Raw genomic sequence first — 15,437 nt, forward strand, 5'->3', positions numbered from 1 at the left:
ATTTGGGACTGCTCCATTATTAGGTCCTTCTGGCAAGAAGTTACCTCCTTATTATTCTCTTTAATATCCATTCCAATTCCATGTGATCTTTTGATTTGCCTTTTTGGGGTAATGGAGGATGATGATTGGGACCACTATATTAAGATTTTTTTGAGAGAAACCTTATTTTTGGCCAGGAAATTATTGACTTTGAGATGGATGGGCAACACATAGCCAACATTGCTTTCCTGGATTGCTCTGGTTAACTCAGTAATTCCATTTGAAAAGATAATATATCAAAATAGAGACTGTCCATTAAAATTTTCCAAAATATGGGACTATTGGAATTCTTCTCTACTTAAGCGAAAGGTTTGAGCTGGAAAGTAAATATGCAAGAGATATGTGTATGAATAGTAAATCATGTGTTACGGATGACAAATGTTACTCATGGAGGCAGACATCTAGATCCATATACATTATGATGTGAGTTATTTTGAGCATGGAAAAGACAGCACAAGTTTGATAATGTTATGCACACGCCCGGGCTGACTGGCGTGTGCGTGATTTAGTGATTCCACTGTGCCATGAACCGGAGAGTACCTGGAGGGGCGTAACTAAGCAGGGGCGGAACTACCGCCCGTGCAGCCGGTTCATTGAACGGGGGCCCCGAGGGAGAGGGGGCCCCTCCAGCCTCCAGCAGGGCCGCCATCAGGGCATGACTGCCCTGACTCCAGTATGGGGCCCGGCCGGTAGGGGCCCCCTCGGAGCCCCGTTGGGGGCCCCCCTCTTGTGCGTCTCTCTCCTCATGGGGCCCCCGGCCCCATGCTAAGCGCCGGGTGCGGGACATCTCAGCGCTGCGCTGCGCTCCTGCAGCAGCGCCTTCATGATTCTCCTGACTTCCGGTCATGTGAAGGCGCCGTCACATGGCCGGAAGTCAGGAGAACCTGGTGTCAGCGATTTGGACGAGCGCCAGGATTCTGCAGGGATCGCATGGGGGTAAGTATAACAAGTTTTATTTTTTTTTAAATACAATTAACTAGGAGTGGGGGGAATGGGAGATGCACATGTGGGGGGGGGGTGAGAGAGGTGCACATGTGGTGGAGGGGGATGAGAGAGGTGCACATGTGGTGGAGGGGGATGTGAGAGGTGCACATGTGGGGGGGGGGTTGGGAGAGGTGCACATGTGGGGGAGGGGGATGAGAGAGGTGCACATGTGGGGGAGGGGGATGAGAGATATGCACATGGGTGGGTGAGAGATGTGCACATGGGGGGTGGTGAGAGCTGCACATGTGGGGGATGAGAGAGGTGCACATGTGGGGGAGGGGGATGAGAGAGGTGCACATGTGGGGGAGGGGGATGAGAGAGGTGCACATGTGGGGGAGGAGGATGAGAGATGCACATGGGGGGGATGAGAGAGGGGCACATGTGGGGGAGGGGGATGAGAGATATGCACATGGGTGGGTGAGAGATGTGCACATGGGGGGTGGTGAGAGCTGCACATGTGGGGGATGAGAGAGGTGCACATGTGGGGGAGGGGGATGAGAGAGGTGCACATGTGGTGGAGGGGGATGGGAGAGGTGCACATGTGGTGGAGGGGGATGAGAGAGGTGCACATGTGGTGGAGGGGGATGAGAGAGGTGCACATGTGGGGAAGGGGGATGAGAGATGCACATGGGGGGGATGAGAGAGGGGCACATGTGGGGGAGGGGGATGAGAGATGTGCACATGGGGGGTGGTGAGAGCTGCACATGTGGGGGGATGAGAGATGCACATGTGGGGGGGATGAGAGGTGCACATGTGGTGGAGGGGGATGAGAGAGGTGCACATGTGGTGGAGGTGGATGAGAGAGGTGCACATGTGGTGGAGGGGGATGAGAGAGGTGCACATGTGGTGGAGGGGGATGAGAGAGGTGCACATGTGGTGGAGGGGGATGAGAGAGGTGCACGTGTGGTGGAGGGGGATGAGAGATGTGCACATGGGGGGGTGGTGAGAGATGTGCACATGGGGGGCGGTGAGAGCTGCACATGGGGGGGGGGGGATGAGACCTGCACATGGGGGGGGATGAGAGCTGCACATGGGGGAATTGGGAGAAAATGAGCTGCACATGGGGGAATTGGGAGTAGGGGGATAATGAGCTGCACATAATGAATGTGGGGTGGGGGAGAGTAAATGATAAATGATGATGGGGTGGGGAGAGCACGGACATGATATAATGAATTGGGGCAGGGGGTGCATGTAAATAATGAATGCGGGGAGCAGGAAGTATAGAGTAGGGGGCGTTGCGGATGCAGGAGTGTAACTGGTAACAAATTGGCGGAAAGAGTAGAGGTTCTAATTAAATTATATATTAAGTGCCTATTTACAGTTAATGGGGGCACCGTGGTGGATTACAATTTATATTTGGAATGGTAGGTTGCATAATAACTAACCATATATTGATGGTGGATGCACGTCTGTATTCAGCTGCGTAATGTAGAAGTTGGGGAATGTGCTCTAGATAACTGTGTTATTTTATGCAGAGACGAGTCCTGGCTGGAAGACGTGATGGCGGTCTGTGCTGGATGAAGGAGAAAAGCGTAGCTGAAGGACTTCACCTAGAGATGTCACCAGTGAGTCAGTGTATTACATGTACACTTACACTATATACTATGTACCGGGCTCCTGTGTATAATGTCACTGGTGATCACTGTATTACCTGTACATTATATAGAGAGCTCCTGTGTATAATGTCACTGGTGATCACTGTATCACCTGTACACTGATACTATATACAGAGCTCCTGTGTATAATGTCACTGGTGATCACTAGATTACCTGGACACTTACATTATACATACCATGTATAGAGCTCCCGTGTATCATGACACTTATGGTAATATTAGTAATGTGGTGGTAATATGTGGTCAGGTCATGGTGTGGCAGTTTTTCTCCCTTCTGTGTGGTATTATTCGGTCACTATGTTGTGGTAATATGTGGTCTGGTCATGGTGTGGCGGTATTCCCTGTATGTGGTATTATTGGTCATTTAAAAAAATAAAATGTATATGACACATTCCCTTAAAGAAAACTAAATAAAAATATATCTAAAAAGAGTATTAGATATTTTAAGAAAATTTTAATAGGTTAGAGTAGGGCCCGGCCAGAAGAGTCTACCTTATCGTGGTGGCGGCTTTAAAAATCTTTTGGCCAAAGCAAAAGCTGATGGCTATGTATGTGGCGCCATCACATGGCCGAACGTCAGGAGAACCTGGTGGCAGCGACGTGGACGAGCGCCAGGATTCTGCAGGGATCGCATGGGGGTAAGTATAACAAGTTTTATTTTTTTTAAATACAATTAATTAACTAGGAGTGGGGGGGATCAGAGATGCACGGGGGGGATGAGAGATGCACAGGGGGATGAGGGATGCACATGGGGGGGGGATGAGAGATGCACATGGGGGGGGATGAGAGATGCACATGGGGGGGATGAGAGATGCACATGGGGGGGTGAGAGATGCACATGGGGGGGATGAGAGATGCACATGGGGGGGTGAGAGATGCACATGGGGGGTGAGAGATGCACATTGGGGGGGATGAGAGATGCACATGGGGGGGATAAGAGATGCACATGGGGGGGATGAGAGGTGCACATGGGGGGATGAGAGATGCACATGGGGGGGTGAGAGATGCACATGGAGGGGATGAGAGATGCACATGGGGGGGATGAGAGATGCACATGGGGGGATGAGAGATGCACATGGGGGGGATGAGAGATGCACGGGGGGGGATGAGAGATGCACGGGGGGGGATGAGAGATGCACACGGGGAGGATGAGAGATGCACGGGGGGGATGAGAGATGCACGGGGGGGGATGAGAGATGCACGGGGGGGTGAGCTGCACATGGGGGGATGAGAGCTGCACATGGGGGGGTGAGAGATGCACATGGGGGGGTATGTTTACATAACTTTGTTGCCTTATGAAGGGCAGGGGGGGGCCCCCAAAAATTTCTTGCACAGGGGCCCACTACAGTCTGTGTCCGCCCCTGTAACTAAGTATCTACCCGATCCGACCAAGGTCGCACGACGGCTAACGACGCCGTGCACCAGGGAGGAACCGAGCAGAGGGACCAGGTGCTACTCCAGGCCAGACCCCGGACACGGCTGTTGACCCACACCGGGGAATACAGGAACAAGAAGGTTAGGCTGGCACACAGACAGGTGGGTACTGACAGGCACGGCTGGCATGCAGACAGGTGGGCACTGGCAGGCACGGCTGGAGTGCAGACAGGAGGATACTGGCAGGCACGGCTGGTATGCAGACAGGAGGGTACTGACAAGTACGGCTGGCGTGCAGACGGGGAGGTACTAGCAGATTGGAGCACAGGTGGGATAGGGTCCAGTACAGACTGGGATTCAGGAACAGAACCGCAGATGTGGTAGACAAGCAGAGCAGAGGGGAACCGCCGGAGCGGTAGGCAAGGCGGAGCAGAGAGGTACCGCTGGAGCGGTGAGCAAGCAGAGCAGGGAGAAACCGCCGGAGCGGTGAGCAAGGCAGAGCAGGCAGGAACCGCCGGAGCGGTGAGCAAGGCAGAGCAGGCAGGAACCGCCGGAGCGGCGAGCAAAGCAGAGCAGGCAGGAACCGCCGGAGCGGTGAGCAAGGCAGAGCAGGCAGGAACCTCCAGAGCGGTGAGCAAGGCAGAGCAGGCAGGAACCGCCGGAGCGGTGAGCAAGGCAGAGCAGGCAGGAACTGCCAGAGCAGTGAGCAAAGCAGAGCAGGCAGAAACTGCCAGAGCGGTGAGCAAAGCAGAGCGGACAGAAACCGCCGGAGCGGTGAGCAAGGCAGAGCAGGCAGGAACCGCCGGAGCGGTGAGCAAGGCAGAGCAGAGGAGACAGGGCTCTGTACACACGGAACAGACTGGAAGGGAAAGGCAGAACCAGATACACACAAGATACTTTCAATGAAGTAGCGAGTGGACTCTAAACTCACAAACGGAAGTACAGAGACAACGAGTAGGAGTTAGGTGCAGGTTCAGACTCTGCAGGAAAAGGGAAGGTACGGACACAGAGAAAAACAGGTAACAGGCTAGGAGAGTGTTCAGACAAGAACTGACACTGCAGCGAGATACAGGAGCGGGTCTAGGTATGCGGCCCCTAGAAGGCGGGACGAACAGGCTAGGAGCGTGTTCAGACTGGCCTGGAAATACAGCCTCCAGGAAGGCGGACAGACAACAGGCTAGGAGATAGTTCAGACAGGACCTGGCACATTCAGAGTCAAGGAGCACACTGAATGTTAGAGTTGCTCAGGCACCAGCTTCCAGGTGGAGCTGGTTTAAATATCCAGTTACAGACAGCAATAGGCTGAGGACGCATTAGGGGTGTGCCCACAGCTACAAGAAACAGGAAGTAACCGGGCCGCCGCCCTAAGCAGTCAGAACAGAGACAAACAGACAGCATGAATAGAAGCCAGGCTAGCAGACTGGACTGAAGATCAAGTTTGCGATCTTGCATAGTGAGAGATGGTGCACCATGCAAGCCCGCCACCAGGTATGTTACAGATAAGTTATGGTTAAGAATTTCAAGTTTGGATTGTATCCTAATCAGGAAGGTACCCTATTTTTCCATCTTTTTCTCTACATATAATTTGAGAAGATGTGACATTCACAAGGCAAGGAAACTGTTTATATGTATTTGGTAACCCATCTGACATGTTTACTTTTATATGTCCTTTTTGATGTTTATCTGTGTTGATGTGATATCTCTGGTTGTTTTCCAATAACAAATGCAATGTATAATTGTTTATAAAATTGTTTAATAAACAAATCAAGTTTAAAAAAATATATACAGTACAGATCAAAAGTTTGGACACACCTTCTCATTTAAAGATTGTTCTGTATTTTCGTGACTATGGAAATTGTACATTCACACTGAAGGCATCAAAACTATGAGTTAACACATGTGGAATTATATACTTAACAAAAAAGTGTGAAACAACTGAAAATATGTCTTATATTCTAGGTTCTTCAAAGTAGCCATATTTTTCTTTGATGACTGCTTTGCACACTTATGGCATTCTTTTGATGAGCTTCAAGAGGTAATCACCGGAAATGGTCTTCCAACAATCTTGAAGGAGTTCCCAGAGATGCTTAGCACTTGTTGGCCCTTTTGCCTTCACTCTGCGGTCCAGCTCACCCCAAACCATCTCGATTGGGTTCAGGTCTGGTGACTGTGTAGGCCAGGTCATCTGGCGCAGCACCCCATCACTCTCCCTCTTGGTCAAATAGCCCTTACTCAGCCTGGAGGTGTGTTTGGGGTCATTGTCCTGTTGAAAAATAAATGATGATCCAACTAAACGCAAACCGGATGGAATAGCATGCCGCTGCAAGATGCTGTGGTAGCCATGCTGGTTCAGTATTCCTTCAATATTGAATAAATCCCCATCAGTGTCACCAGCAAAGCACCCCCACACCATCACACCTCCTCCTCCATGCTTCACGGTGGGAACCAGGCATGTAGAGTCCATCCGTTCACCTTTTCTGCGTCGCACAAAGACACGGTGGTTGGAACCAAAGATCTCAATTTGGACTCATCATACCAAAGCACAGATTTCCACTGGTCTAATGTCCATTTCTTGCGTTCTTTAGCCCAAACAAGTCTCTTCTGCTTGTTGCCTGTCCTTAGCAGTGGTTTCCTAGCAGCTATTTTACCATGAAGGCCTGCTGCACAAAGTCTCCTTTTAATAGTTTTTGAAGAGATGTGTCTGCTGCTAGAACTCTGTGTGGCATTGACCTGGTCTCTAATATGAGCTGCTGTTAACCTGCGATTTCTGAGGCTGGTGACTCGGATAAACTTATCCTCAGAAGCAGAGGTGACTCATGGTCTTGCTTTCCTGGGGCGGTCCTCATGTGAGCCAGCTTCTTTGTAGCGATTGATGGTTTTTGCAACTGCACTTGGGGACACTTTCAAAGTTTTCCCAATTTTTCGGACTGACTGACCTTCATTTCTTAAAGTAATGATGGCCACTCGTTTTTCTTTACTTAGCTGCTTTTTTCTTGCCATAATACAAATTTTAATAGCCTATTCAGTAGGACTATCAGCTGTGTATCCACCAGAGTTCTGCACAACACAGCTGATGGTCCCAACCCCATTTATAAGGCAAGAAATCCCACTTATTAAACCTGACAGGGCACACCTGTGAAGTGAAAACCATTTCTGGTGACTACCTCTTGAAGCTCAACAAGAGAATGCCAAGAGTGTGCAAAGCAGTCATCAAAGCAAAAGGTGGCCACTTTGAAGAACCTAGAATATAAGACATATTTTCAGTTATTTCACACTTTTTTGTTACGTTTATAATTCCACATGTGTTAATTCATAGTTTTGATGCCTTCAGTGTGAATGTACAATTTTTATAGTCATGAAAATACAGAAAAATCTTTAAATGAGAAGGTGTGTCCAAACATTTGGTCTGTACTGTATTTCAAAAAGTTAACACACAACACGTTTCGGCTAACATTGCCTTCATCAGGTTTCTGGAGATACATGCCCCCTAAGACATATTTGTATCTTTCCCTATTTCCATGGGTGAAGTTCCCCAAAGGGAAGACTCTATCATTTTTAAAAAACTCCCATATGTGTCTCTTTAACCAACTAATTTGTGTCACGGGTGTATCAGGTTTGACAGACAGTCGTTCTGGATCCAGCTGTAGACGGTCGCTGCGCTTTGCATCTTCTTGATCCTTTCATCTCTGTAGTGTAGTGGTATCATTCTCTCGCTAGGACCCAGCAGTGATCTCTACCCTCTGCTGCTAATTGACACACCCTTGCTTGATATTTAAAGACCTTCAGTGTCTCCAGAGAGTCGCCGGTGATCGAGCTATTTTCCTCTGTGCAAGCCTGGAGTTCTAGCAGTCAGCCAATTTCTTCTTGGAGTTCCTTGGTGATTGTTGTCGTGATCACTCTGGTGTCTTCTCAAAGCTAAGTGTATCTCCTTGTCTGTTTGCCTTTAGTTGCAATGGGGCTGACTAGTGTTCAACCCTTCCCCTCCCTACCTAGGGCCTAGCTCTAGGGTTAGTCAGGGATTAGGTATCCTGCTCAACAATAGGTGCGGAACCTATTTAGGGATGATAGGAGAGTCAGGGTGTTTTAAGATCAGCCTAGGGGTCTCCACTCTCCCTTTTACTAGTTATTGGGCTTCCCCCTTTTCCCATTGTCCGACACTTGGTCCTTCCCTTACCTAAAAAAGTCCTATTTATAATTAATTTTGACTAATATTCCTATTCACTAAAAAATTATAAAAAAAATCAGTAAAAAAAGGCTCCAGTGGAATCGCTTAGATACACCCTCACTAAACGGGACTAGCAAATCTCTATGCACAACAATTTGTTACTCATTATTTATTGATTCCATATAGAATTAATCGATAAATAAATTGACATCAAACCTCTCCCTAATCCGGATCCCCCACACGTTCTACTTGACATACTGTATATTTGTGACAATCTACTGTCAAGTAGAACGTGGGGGGAGGGGTCCGGATTAGGGAGGGGTTTGGTGTCAGTTTATTTATCCATTAATTCCATGTAAAAAAAAGTGAAGTAAAACTTTACATGAGATAAAATAAACTATATAATGATTTACGCATACTTGCCTCCAATTGGTGGGATAACCTGATCCAGGAGTTTCATGCTCGTTCTTTTCCAAATCTTCTTTATAATCATTCGCAGTTCTTCATTGCTCTGTTCAAAGTTACCTAAAAGGAATGTAGGGCCAAATAAAATGAGTATCTGTTTTTTTAGTTTCGTGTACCAGTTTAAATATTAAGGCTTACTTTAAACTAGTTTTACTCAATGTCATTCTGTTCTATCATAGTAATATAGCAATAGTCCTGCACAGCTCGATTCACTGTGTAGTTGCTGTTCTTACTTGAATAGGAGCTGAGCTGCAGCATTTAAGAGCAGGAACTACACAGAGCCATATTTTCCACTAGGTACAGGAGGTCCAGCTTATATATGTAGAACTCAGTGGTCTTGTTTCCTACAATTACAAGTGCTTATCACAAAATTAGAATATCATCAAAAAGTTATTTATTTCAGTTCTTCAATACAAAAAGTGAAACTCATATATTATGTAGAGTCATTACAAACAGAGTGATCTATTTCAAGTGTTTATTTCTGTTAATGTTGGTGATTATGGCTTACAGCCAATGAAAACACAAAAGTCATTATCTCAGTAAATTAGAATACTTTATAACAACAGCTTGAAAAATGTTTTTAAAATCTGAAATGTTGGCCTACTGAAATGTATGCTCAGTAAATGCACTCAATACTTGTTCGGGGCTCCTTTTGCATCAATTACTGCATCAATGCGGCGTGGCATGGAGGCGATCAGCCGGTGGCACTGCTGAGGTATTATGGTAGCCCAGGTTGCTTTGATAGCAGCCTTCAGCTCGTCTACATTGTTGGGTCTGGTGTCTCTCATCTTCCTTTTGCCAATACCCCATAGATTCTCTATGGGGTTAAGGTCAGGCGAGTTTGCTGGCCAATCAAGCACAGTGATACTGTTGTTTATAAACCAGGTATTGGTACTTTTAGCCATGTCCTGCTGAAGAAAGAAATTTCCATCTCCAAGAAAGCTTGTCAGCAGAGGGACGCATGAAGTGCTCTAAAATTTCCTGGTAGACTGCACTGACTTTGGTCTTGATAAAACACAGTGGACCTACACCAGCAGATGACATGGCTCCCCAAACCATCTCTGATTGTAGAAACTTCACAGTAGATCTCAAGCAGCTTGGATTGTGTGCCTCTCCACTCTTCCTCCAGACTCTAGGACCTTGATGTCCAAATGAAATTCAAAATTTACTTTCATCTGAAATCAAAACCTTGGACCACTGAGCAACAGTCCAGGTATTTTTCTCCATGGCCCAGGTAAGACCCTTCTGGCATTGTCTATTGGTCATGAGTGGCTTGACACAAGGAATGTGACACTTGTAGCCCATGTCCTGGATACATCTGTATGTGGTAGCTCTTGAAGCAATGACTCCAGCAGCAGTCCACTCCTTGTGAATCTCCCCCAAATTTTTGAATGACCTTTTCTTAACAATCCATTCAAGGGTGCGGTTATCCCGGTTGCTTGTGCACCTTTTTCTATCACATTTTTTCCTTACACTCAACTTTCCATTAATATGCTTGGAAACAGCACTCTGTGAACAGCCAGCTTTAGAAATGACCTTTTGTGGCTTACCATCCTTGTGGAGTGTGCCAATGACTGCCTTCTGGACATCTGTCAAGTCAGCAGTCTTCCCCATGATTGTGGAGCCTACTTAAACAGACTAAGGGACCTTTTTAAACGCGTAGGAAGCCTTTCAGGTGTTTTTGTTAATTATTCTAATTTACTGAGATAATGACTTTTGTGTTTTCATTGGCTCTAAGCCATAATCATCAACATTAACAGAAATAAAGACTTGAAATAGATCACTCTGTTTGTAATGACTCTATATAATATATGAGTTTCACTTTTTGTATTGGAGAACTGAAATGAATTAACTTTTTGATGATATTCTAATTTTGTGAGAAGCACCTGTAATTGTAGTCGCACTGTTAAAGATAAGATTCTAAAATCTACTAAAAAAACATTATATGAAACTCTGATGTATACTAAATATCTATACTTATACTCTGCTATATGTTATGAATCTTGTTTTGCATATATCTGTTATATTGGATATCATTTAGTCATATATACCCTCACTTTAATATATATTATGAAAACCTTGATATATATATATATCAGATATCTGTACTCGTGTGGCACTATACAAATATCATGGAAGGACTGGTTAGAACTGGTTATAGAAGCGGACTTTCAAATTGTTTACAAGAAGGAGACGAGACAAAGGATTCAACGTGACACCTCCCAAGAGAATATCCTGACGAATGAGGAGAATATCTGGGGAGGAAACACTTAACCCCATAGGAAAACATAATGAGACTTATCTATACCAAGGGCCAGAGACCACTGTGATTGCTCAGTTGCCTCAGGGCGACTCCCTAGTGGGGCCACCCTTTATGCTGAACATATATGCTGTGCTGGAATAATAAACACATCTGCGCCATCTCTCTTCAAGAGAAGTTCAGTATCTGACTGTCTGTCTGATATCAAAGCTTCACGTATACACTTGAATAAGTTAATTTGGCAAGGGATAAGCAAAGGGTTGGGGTCCTTTGAACCTCACTTCAACAATTGGCGCAACCAACGTGGGGCACCACACGGGCACCACACCAGGGCAGACCGAATGAAGGTGTCCAGCTGTGGATCGTGGATGACTGGATGGGCCTGATCACCCCCCTTACACGGTAAGTCTAGCTAATTACACTGTAATTACAGACTTGCTTGTGTTTCCAGTCGTTCATAGATTAGCAGAGGGCACGAGTCGGTCTGTTGTGGCAATCCTTAAGTGGGGGTAGGTGTGACCCTGCTGGTGTTATCGAAACCCACTTGCATTCCAATCCACTGTAACCTTTGCCTATTCTAATTTGTTTGTGTTTGAGACTGACTTAGTGGATGGGCTGTCGTGTGTGGCTTGTGAACGGAGTATTCTCCTGGGTGTAATCTCACATTGCATCTCCATATACCTCCTGTTCTTGGGAAAAAAAAAAAAAAAAAAAGTTTTGCAGATCTGTATCGCTCCCTAAAAAAACGTCCTGTTCTTGAAAGATAGAACGCACGAGGGTGGATACAGACGGAAAAAGCAAAAAGAGAGAACGTAGGGGGGATGATGTGAAGGAAAAAAAAAAGGTTTGCAGATCTGTATCGCTCCCTAAAAAAAACGTCCTGTTCTTGAAAGATAGAACGTACGTGGGAGGATAAACAGAAACTAGGCTGGCCAGCTAGCAACTGCAGTTATTATAAGGAGATTATTCTGTTTCATTGAGTCATACTGACACAAGAATTCACTTTGTCTGGTCCGTCTTCCTGTTTGTACTGTGTCAACATTCCTCAGCCATGCAGAAATTCTTGAGACTGTTCACAAAGGAAACCAAGGTGTCGAATAACAGCTATATGGCTCACACACTGGTGGCCGGCCAACAGGGAAGGGGTTAAGTATGTTGCTAGGGTTAAATAGTTAATGGACATTGTAGGAATGAATAGGAGGGGAAGACTTCAGCAGGGGCTGTGGAAAATAGCTTTAAAGAGAGAGAAAAAAAAAAAAAAAAAAGGGGGTAAACTAGAGGAAACAGGTTTATTATCTGCGGCTATGGCCTGGGGTCGTATAGCAAATGACATAGCAAAAGAGGGATGGGAAGAGGAAGAGAGAACAGATGATAATGATGTATATTACATGTATGTTAAGCCCCATGTTTTTAATGTTGCTTTGAAAACTGTTGAGCCACCACCTTATAATGGCCTCAGGGGGTGGACATGTTCTAGGAGTGATGTGCAAACTTTAGACTCTGGGGACAATGGTTTACATTGTGGAGGGAGTTCATAGACCATCCCCCCTCCCCATTGACTTTGTAGCCACAGCGCCTTCTCTTGACTGCTCCCGGACAGACACACCACCCAGGTGCCCTCCCACCTTTGGAATGCATGACTCAAAGGAAGTCCCACCCACAGGTACTTCCTGTGGCGGCCATCTTACTCCACCCGGAAGGCCTGATAACAATGAGACAACAGATATTCCAAAGCCTAATGCCCAATTAGTTTCTCCACCAGTTTCTATATATCCGGTTGTGACTATGCAAGGACAATATTACACCCCACCTCAGCAATCTACATCAGCATCTCCCCCACCTCCGACACCAATGTTCCCAGCTCTTACATCACCTGTCCCTCAGTCAGGTGAAGGGGCTCCATCTGTTGCCCCATCATATCAACATGTGGATAATGGCAGCTTTGTGTCGGGCCCCCCAGAGGACTGGGATCCTATTTTTGAGAAAATGATTACCCAGTGTCAGACAGGGGCTGGGGTACTAATCTCTGTAGGTGTAGGGAACATGGTCACTCAACGGGTGGATGCTATAGGGAATGCTACCAATAGCCACCTGCAGCACAGGGGTGGTCTGGCTAGAGATATTGTTATGGCAGGGGGAGACAGTATTCAAAGGGAAAGTGATAATATTGTATGACGACATGGTCCTTTCCAGCCAGCAATGGTCACAATTACAGAATCAGGCGATTTACCCTGTAACACTATTATTCATGCAGTGGGGCCCATCTATGACCCTTCCTATCCAGATAATAGTGCACGGCTCTTGTGCCAGACTGTACACGCAGCATTAGACATTGCAAACAAGACTGCTGGCATTAAGACTATAGCACTTCCTTTAATTAGCTCCGGTATCTTTGGACACCCAGTCAGAGCATGTGCAAGGGAGCTAGTACAGACAGTGATAGAAGAGGCCTCTAAGCCTTCTTGCCATCTAACCGAGATACGTCTAGTCAGTAAACAGACTGACACTACAATGCAATGAAAGATGCTTGTCAAACACATGTGACTCCCATCACACCAGTACCAATTAAAAATGTTGTGGATGAAGAAAAGTTGCTGCCAGGCCTACCTAGACCACCATCTAATTTAACCCTTAAGCCTATCACGCCACCACCTGCTCTTGGCAAACCAGAACCTATCATGTATGTGAAATTCACACCGACTCAGGCCATGACACTCTGCAACCAATGGCCAGACCCTGAGAAATAACCCATGCCTTTCTACCGTGCAGTTTTGGCTATTCAGAAGACATACTCAGCTACGGGGCAAGATTTGTCCTCTCTTGTGTCTATTAAAGCAGAAGAAAGCAGTCACTGCCATGTTAACTACAGATGAAGAAGATTATCCCATGATGTCCTAAGAGAAGATAATCTTATCACCTATGGTCATAACATACCCAGCCAGATGTATGACTCCTTTGAGAAGCTAAAAGAAGCCATCGTATCTGCCCCAGCCTTGGGCATACCTGTTTATACCAAGCCCTTCTACCTGTTTGTATACGAAGTTAAGGGACATGCCTCTGGAGTTCTCGCCCAGAAACATGGAGGCAGCATGAGACCTGTTGCCTACTACTCGGCAAGGCTTGATCCTGTTGCCAGAGCCGCCCCTCATGTCTCAGAGCTGTTCAGTCTGCACACTTGCTTCTTGACAAGACGGCTGATGTGATCCTTGGACATGAAACCCGTGTTATGGCTCCTCACGACCTCAAGGCTATCCTTGCTCAGACACAGCCAAGATTCCTATCTGCGCAAAGACATGTCCGTCTTGAGTGTTCCCTTTTGCTTCCTGAGAACATCACTCTCCACAGATGTACAGTACTCAACCCTGCCACTCTGCTGCCTCTTTCCAGGGGGGATGATGTGGACAATTCTCCTCCCGTTAATCTCAGGCCCCATGATTTTGACCCAGACGGCCCGAATATAGATCTTCTTGAGCATGATTGCATTGAACAGATGATGTCAGAAGTACAACATAAGTTGAAGATCCAAGAAGAGCCCCTCCCCAATTCAGACCTCCAGATGTGGACGGATGGCTCTAGGTTTGCTGATAAGCAGGAAGATTCCACACGGGCTACGCAGTAGTCACAATGGACCAGCCTGTCTCAATAGGCCCATTGCCCCGGTCCATGTCAGCTTAGGAGGTGGAGCTAGTTGCACTCACAGAGGCTTGCAAGGCAGGGGAGGGCAAGAAGATTAATATCTATACGGATTCGAACTATCCTTTGGTGTGGCACATGATTTCTGTTATCTGTGGAAGAACAGAGGATTTCTTACAGCCACCGGGACACCCATCAAACACGCAAGTCTTGTAAAAGACCTTTTGGAGGCATTGAAGTTGCCAGAAGAAGTAGTTGTCATGAAAGTCCGAGCACACAGACGCTTGGATACAGAAGAAGCCCTGGGTAATCATTATGAGGATGAAGCAGCCAAGGACGCGGCCCTTCAGTGGTGCCCAGGGAAAGAGACAGCAGAAGTGGCACGGCAGGAACAACAAATCCCACCCCAAACAATGGTTATGACAAGAAGTCAGAAACAAATCCAAGATCAGAATGAGAATGAACATATAACACCACCATGGACCTTACTATACAAACATCAGGCAGAAGCTGGAGCACAAGAAAAAGAAGAGTGGAAGAAGTCGGGAGCTAAGCAGGACAAGTATGGCCTATGGATGTTAGGTCCAAGAGTATGCCTTCCACGAACACTATACCCAGCGGCAATCTCATGGGCTCATGGAGCCACACACTTGGGAAGAGATCAGATGTTCCGAAAGATAAACAAATTATACTTGGCACCTGGAATATCAACACCCATTCTGCGATACACAAAGGCCTGCTTGATCTGTGAAACTTGCAATCCAGGAAAAACAGAGACTCCACCAAAACATCTGGCAAAACCACTGTACCCATTTCAGAGAATCCAAGTTGACCATATTCAGATGCCCAAAGTAGGGAAATATGAATATGTTCTGGTAATAGTGGATATGTTTTCAGGCTGG

The 15,437-nt window shown here is 46.5% G+C and overlaps 1 protein-coding gene across 1 annotated transcript in view; it reads right to left on the reverse strand.

Moving 5' to 3' along the window:
- Positions 1-15,437, reverse strand: part of CACNA1S (calcium voltage-gated channel subunit alpha1 S) — a 1,485,309-nt gene that overhangs the window by 175,945 nt on the left and 1,293,927 nt on the right. The window contains exon 37 of the mRNA XM_073685020.1: positions 8,601-8,702. Coding sequence (XP_073541121.1) covers positions 8,601-8,702 — 102 coding nt within the window. The remainder of the gene's footprint in view (positions 1-8,600; positions 8,703-15,437) is intronic.

This window comes from Phyllobates terribilis, unplaced genomic scaffold (assembly GCF_046119375.1).
Source record: "Phyllobates terribilis strain yellow unplaced genomic scaffold, ASM4611937v1 Scaffold_1__5_contigs__length_1240528914, whole genome shotgun sequence".
Classification (NCBI taxonomy): domain Eukaryota; kingdom Metazoa; phylum Chordata; class Amphibia; order Anura; family Dendrobatidae; genus Phyllobates; species Phyllobates terribilis.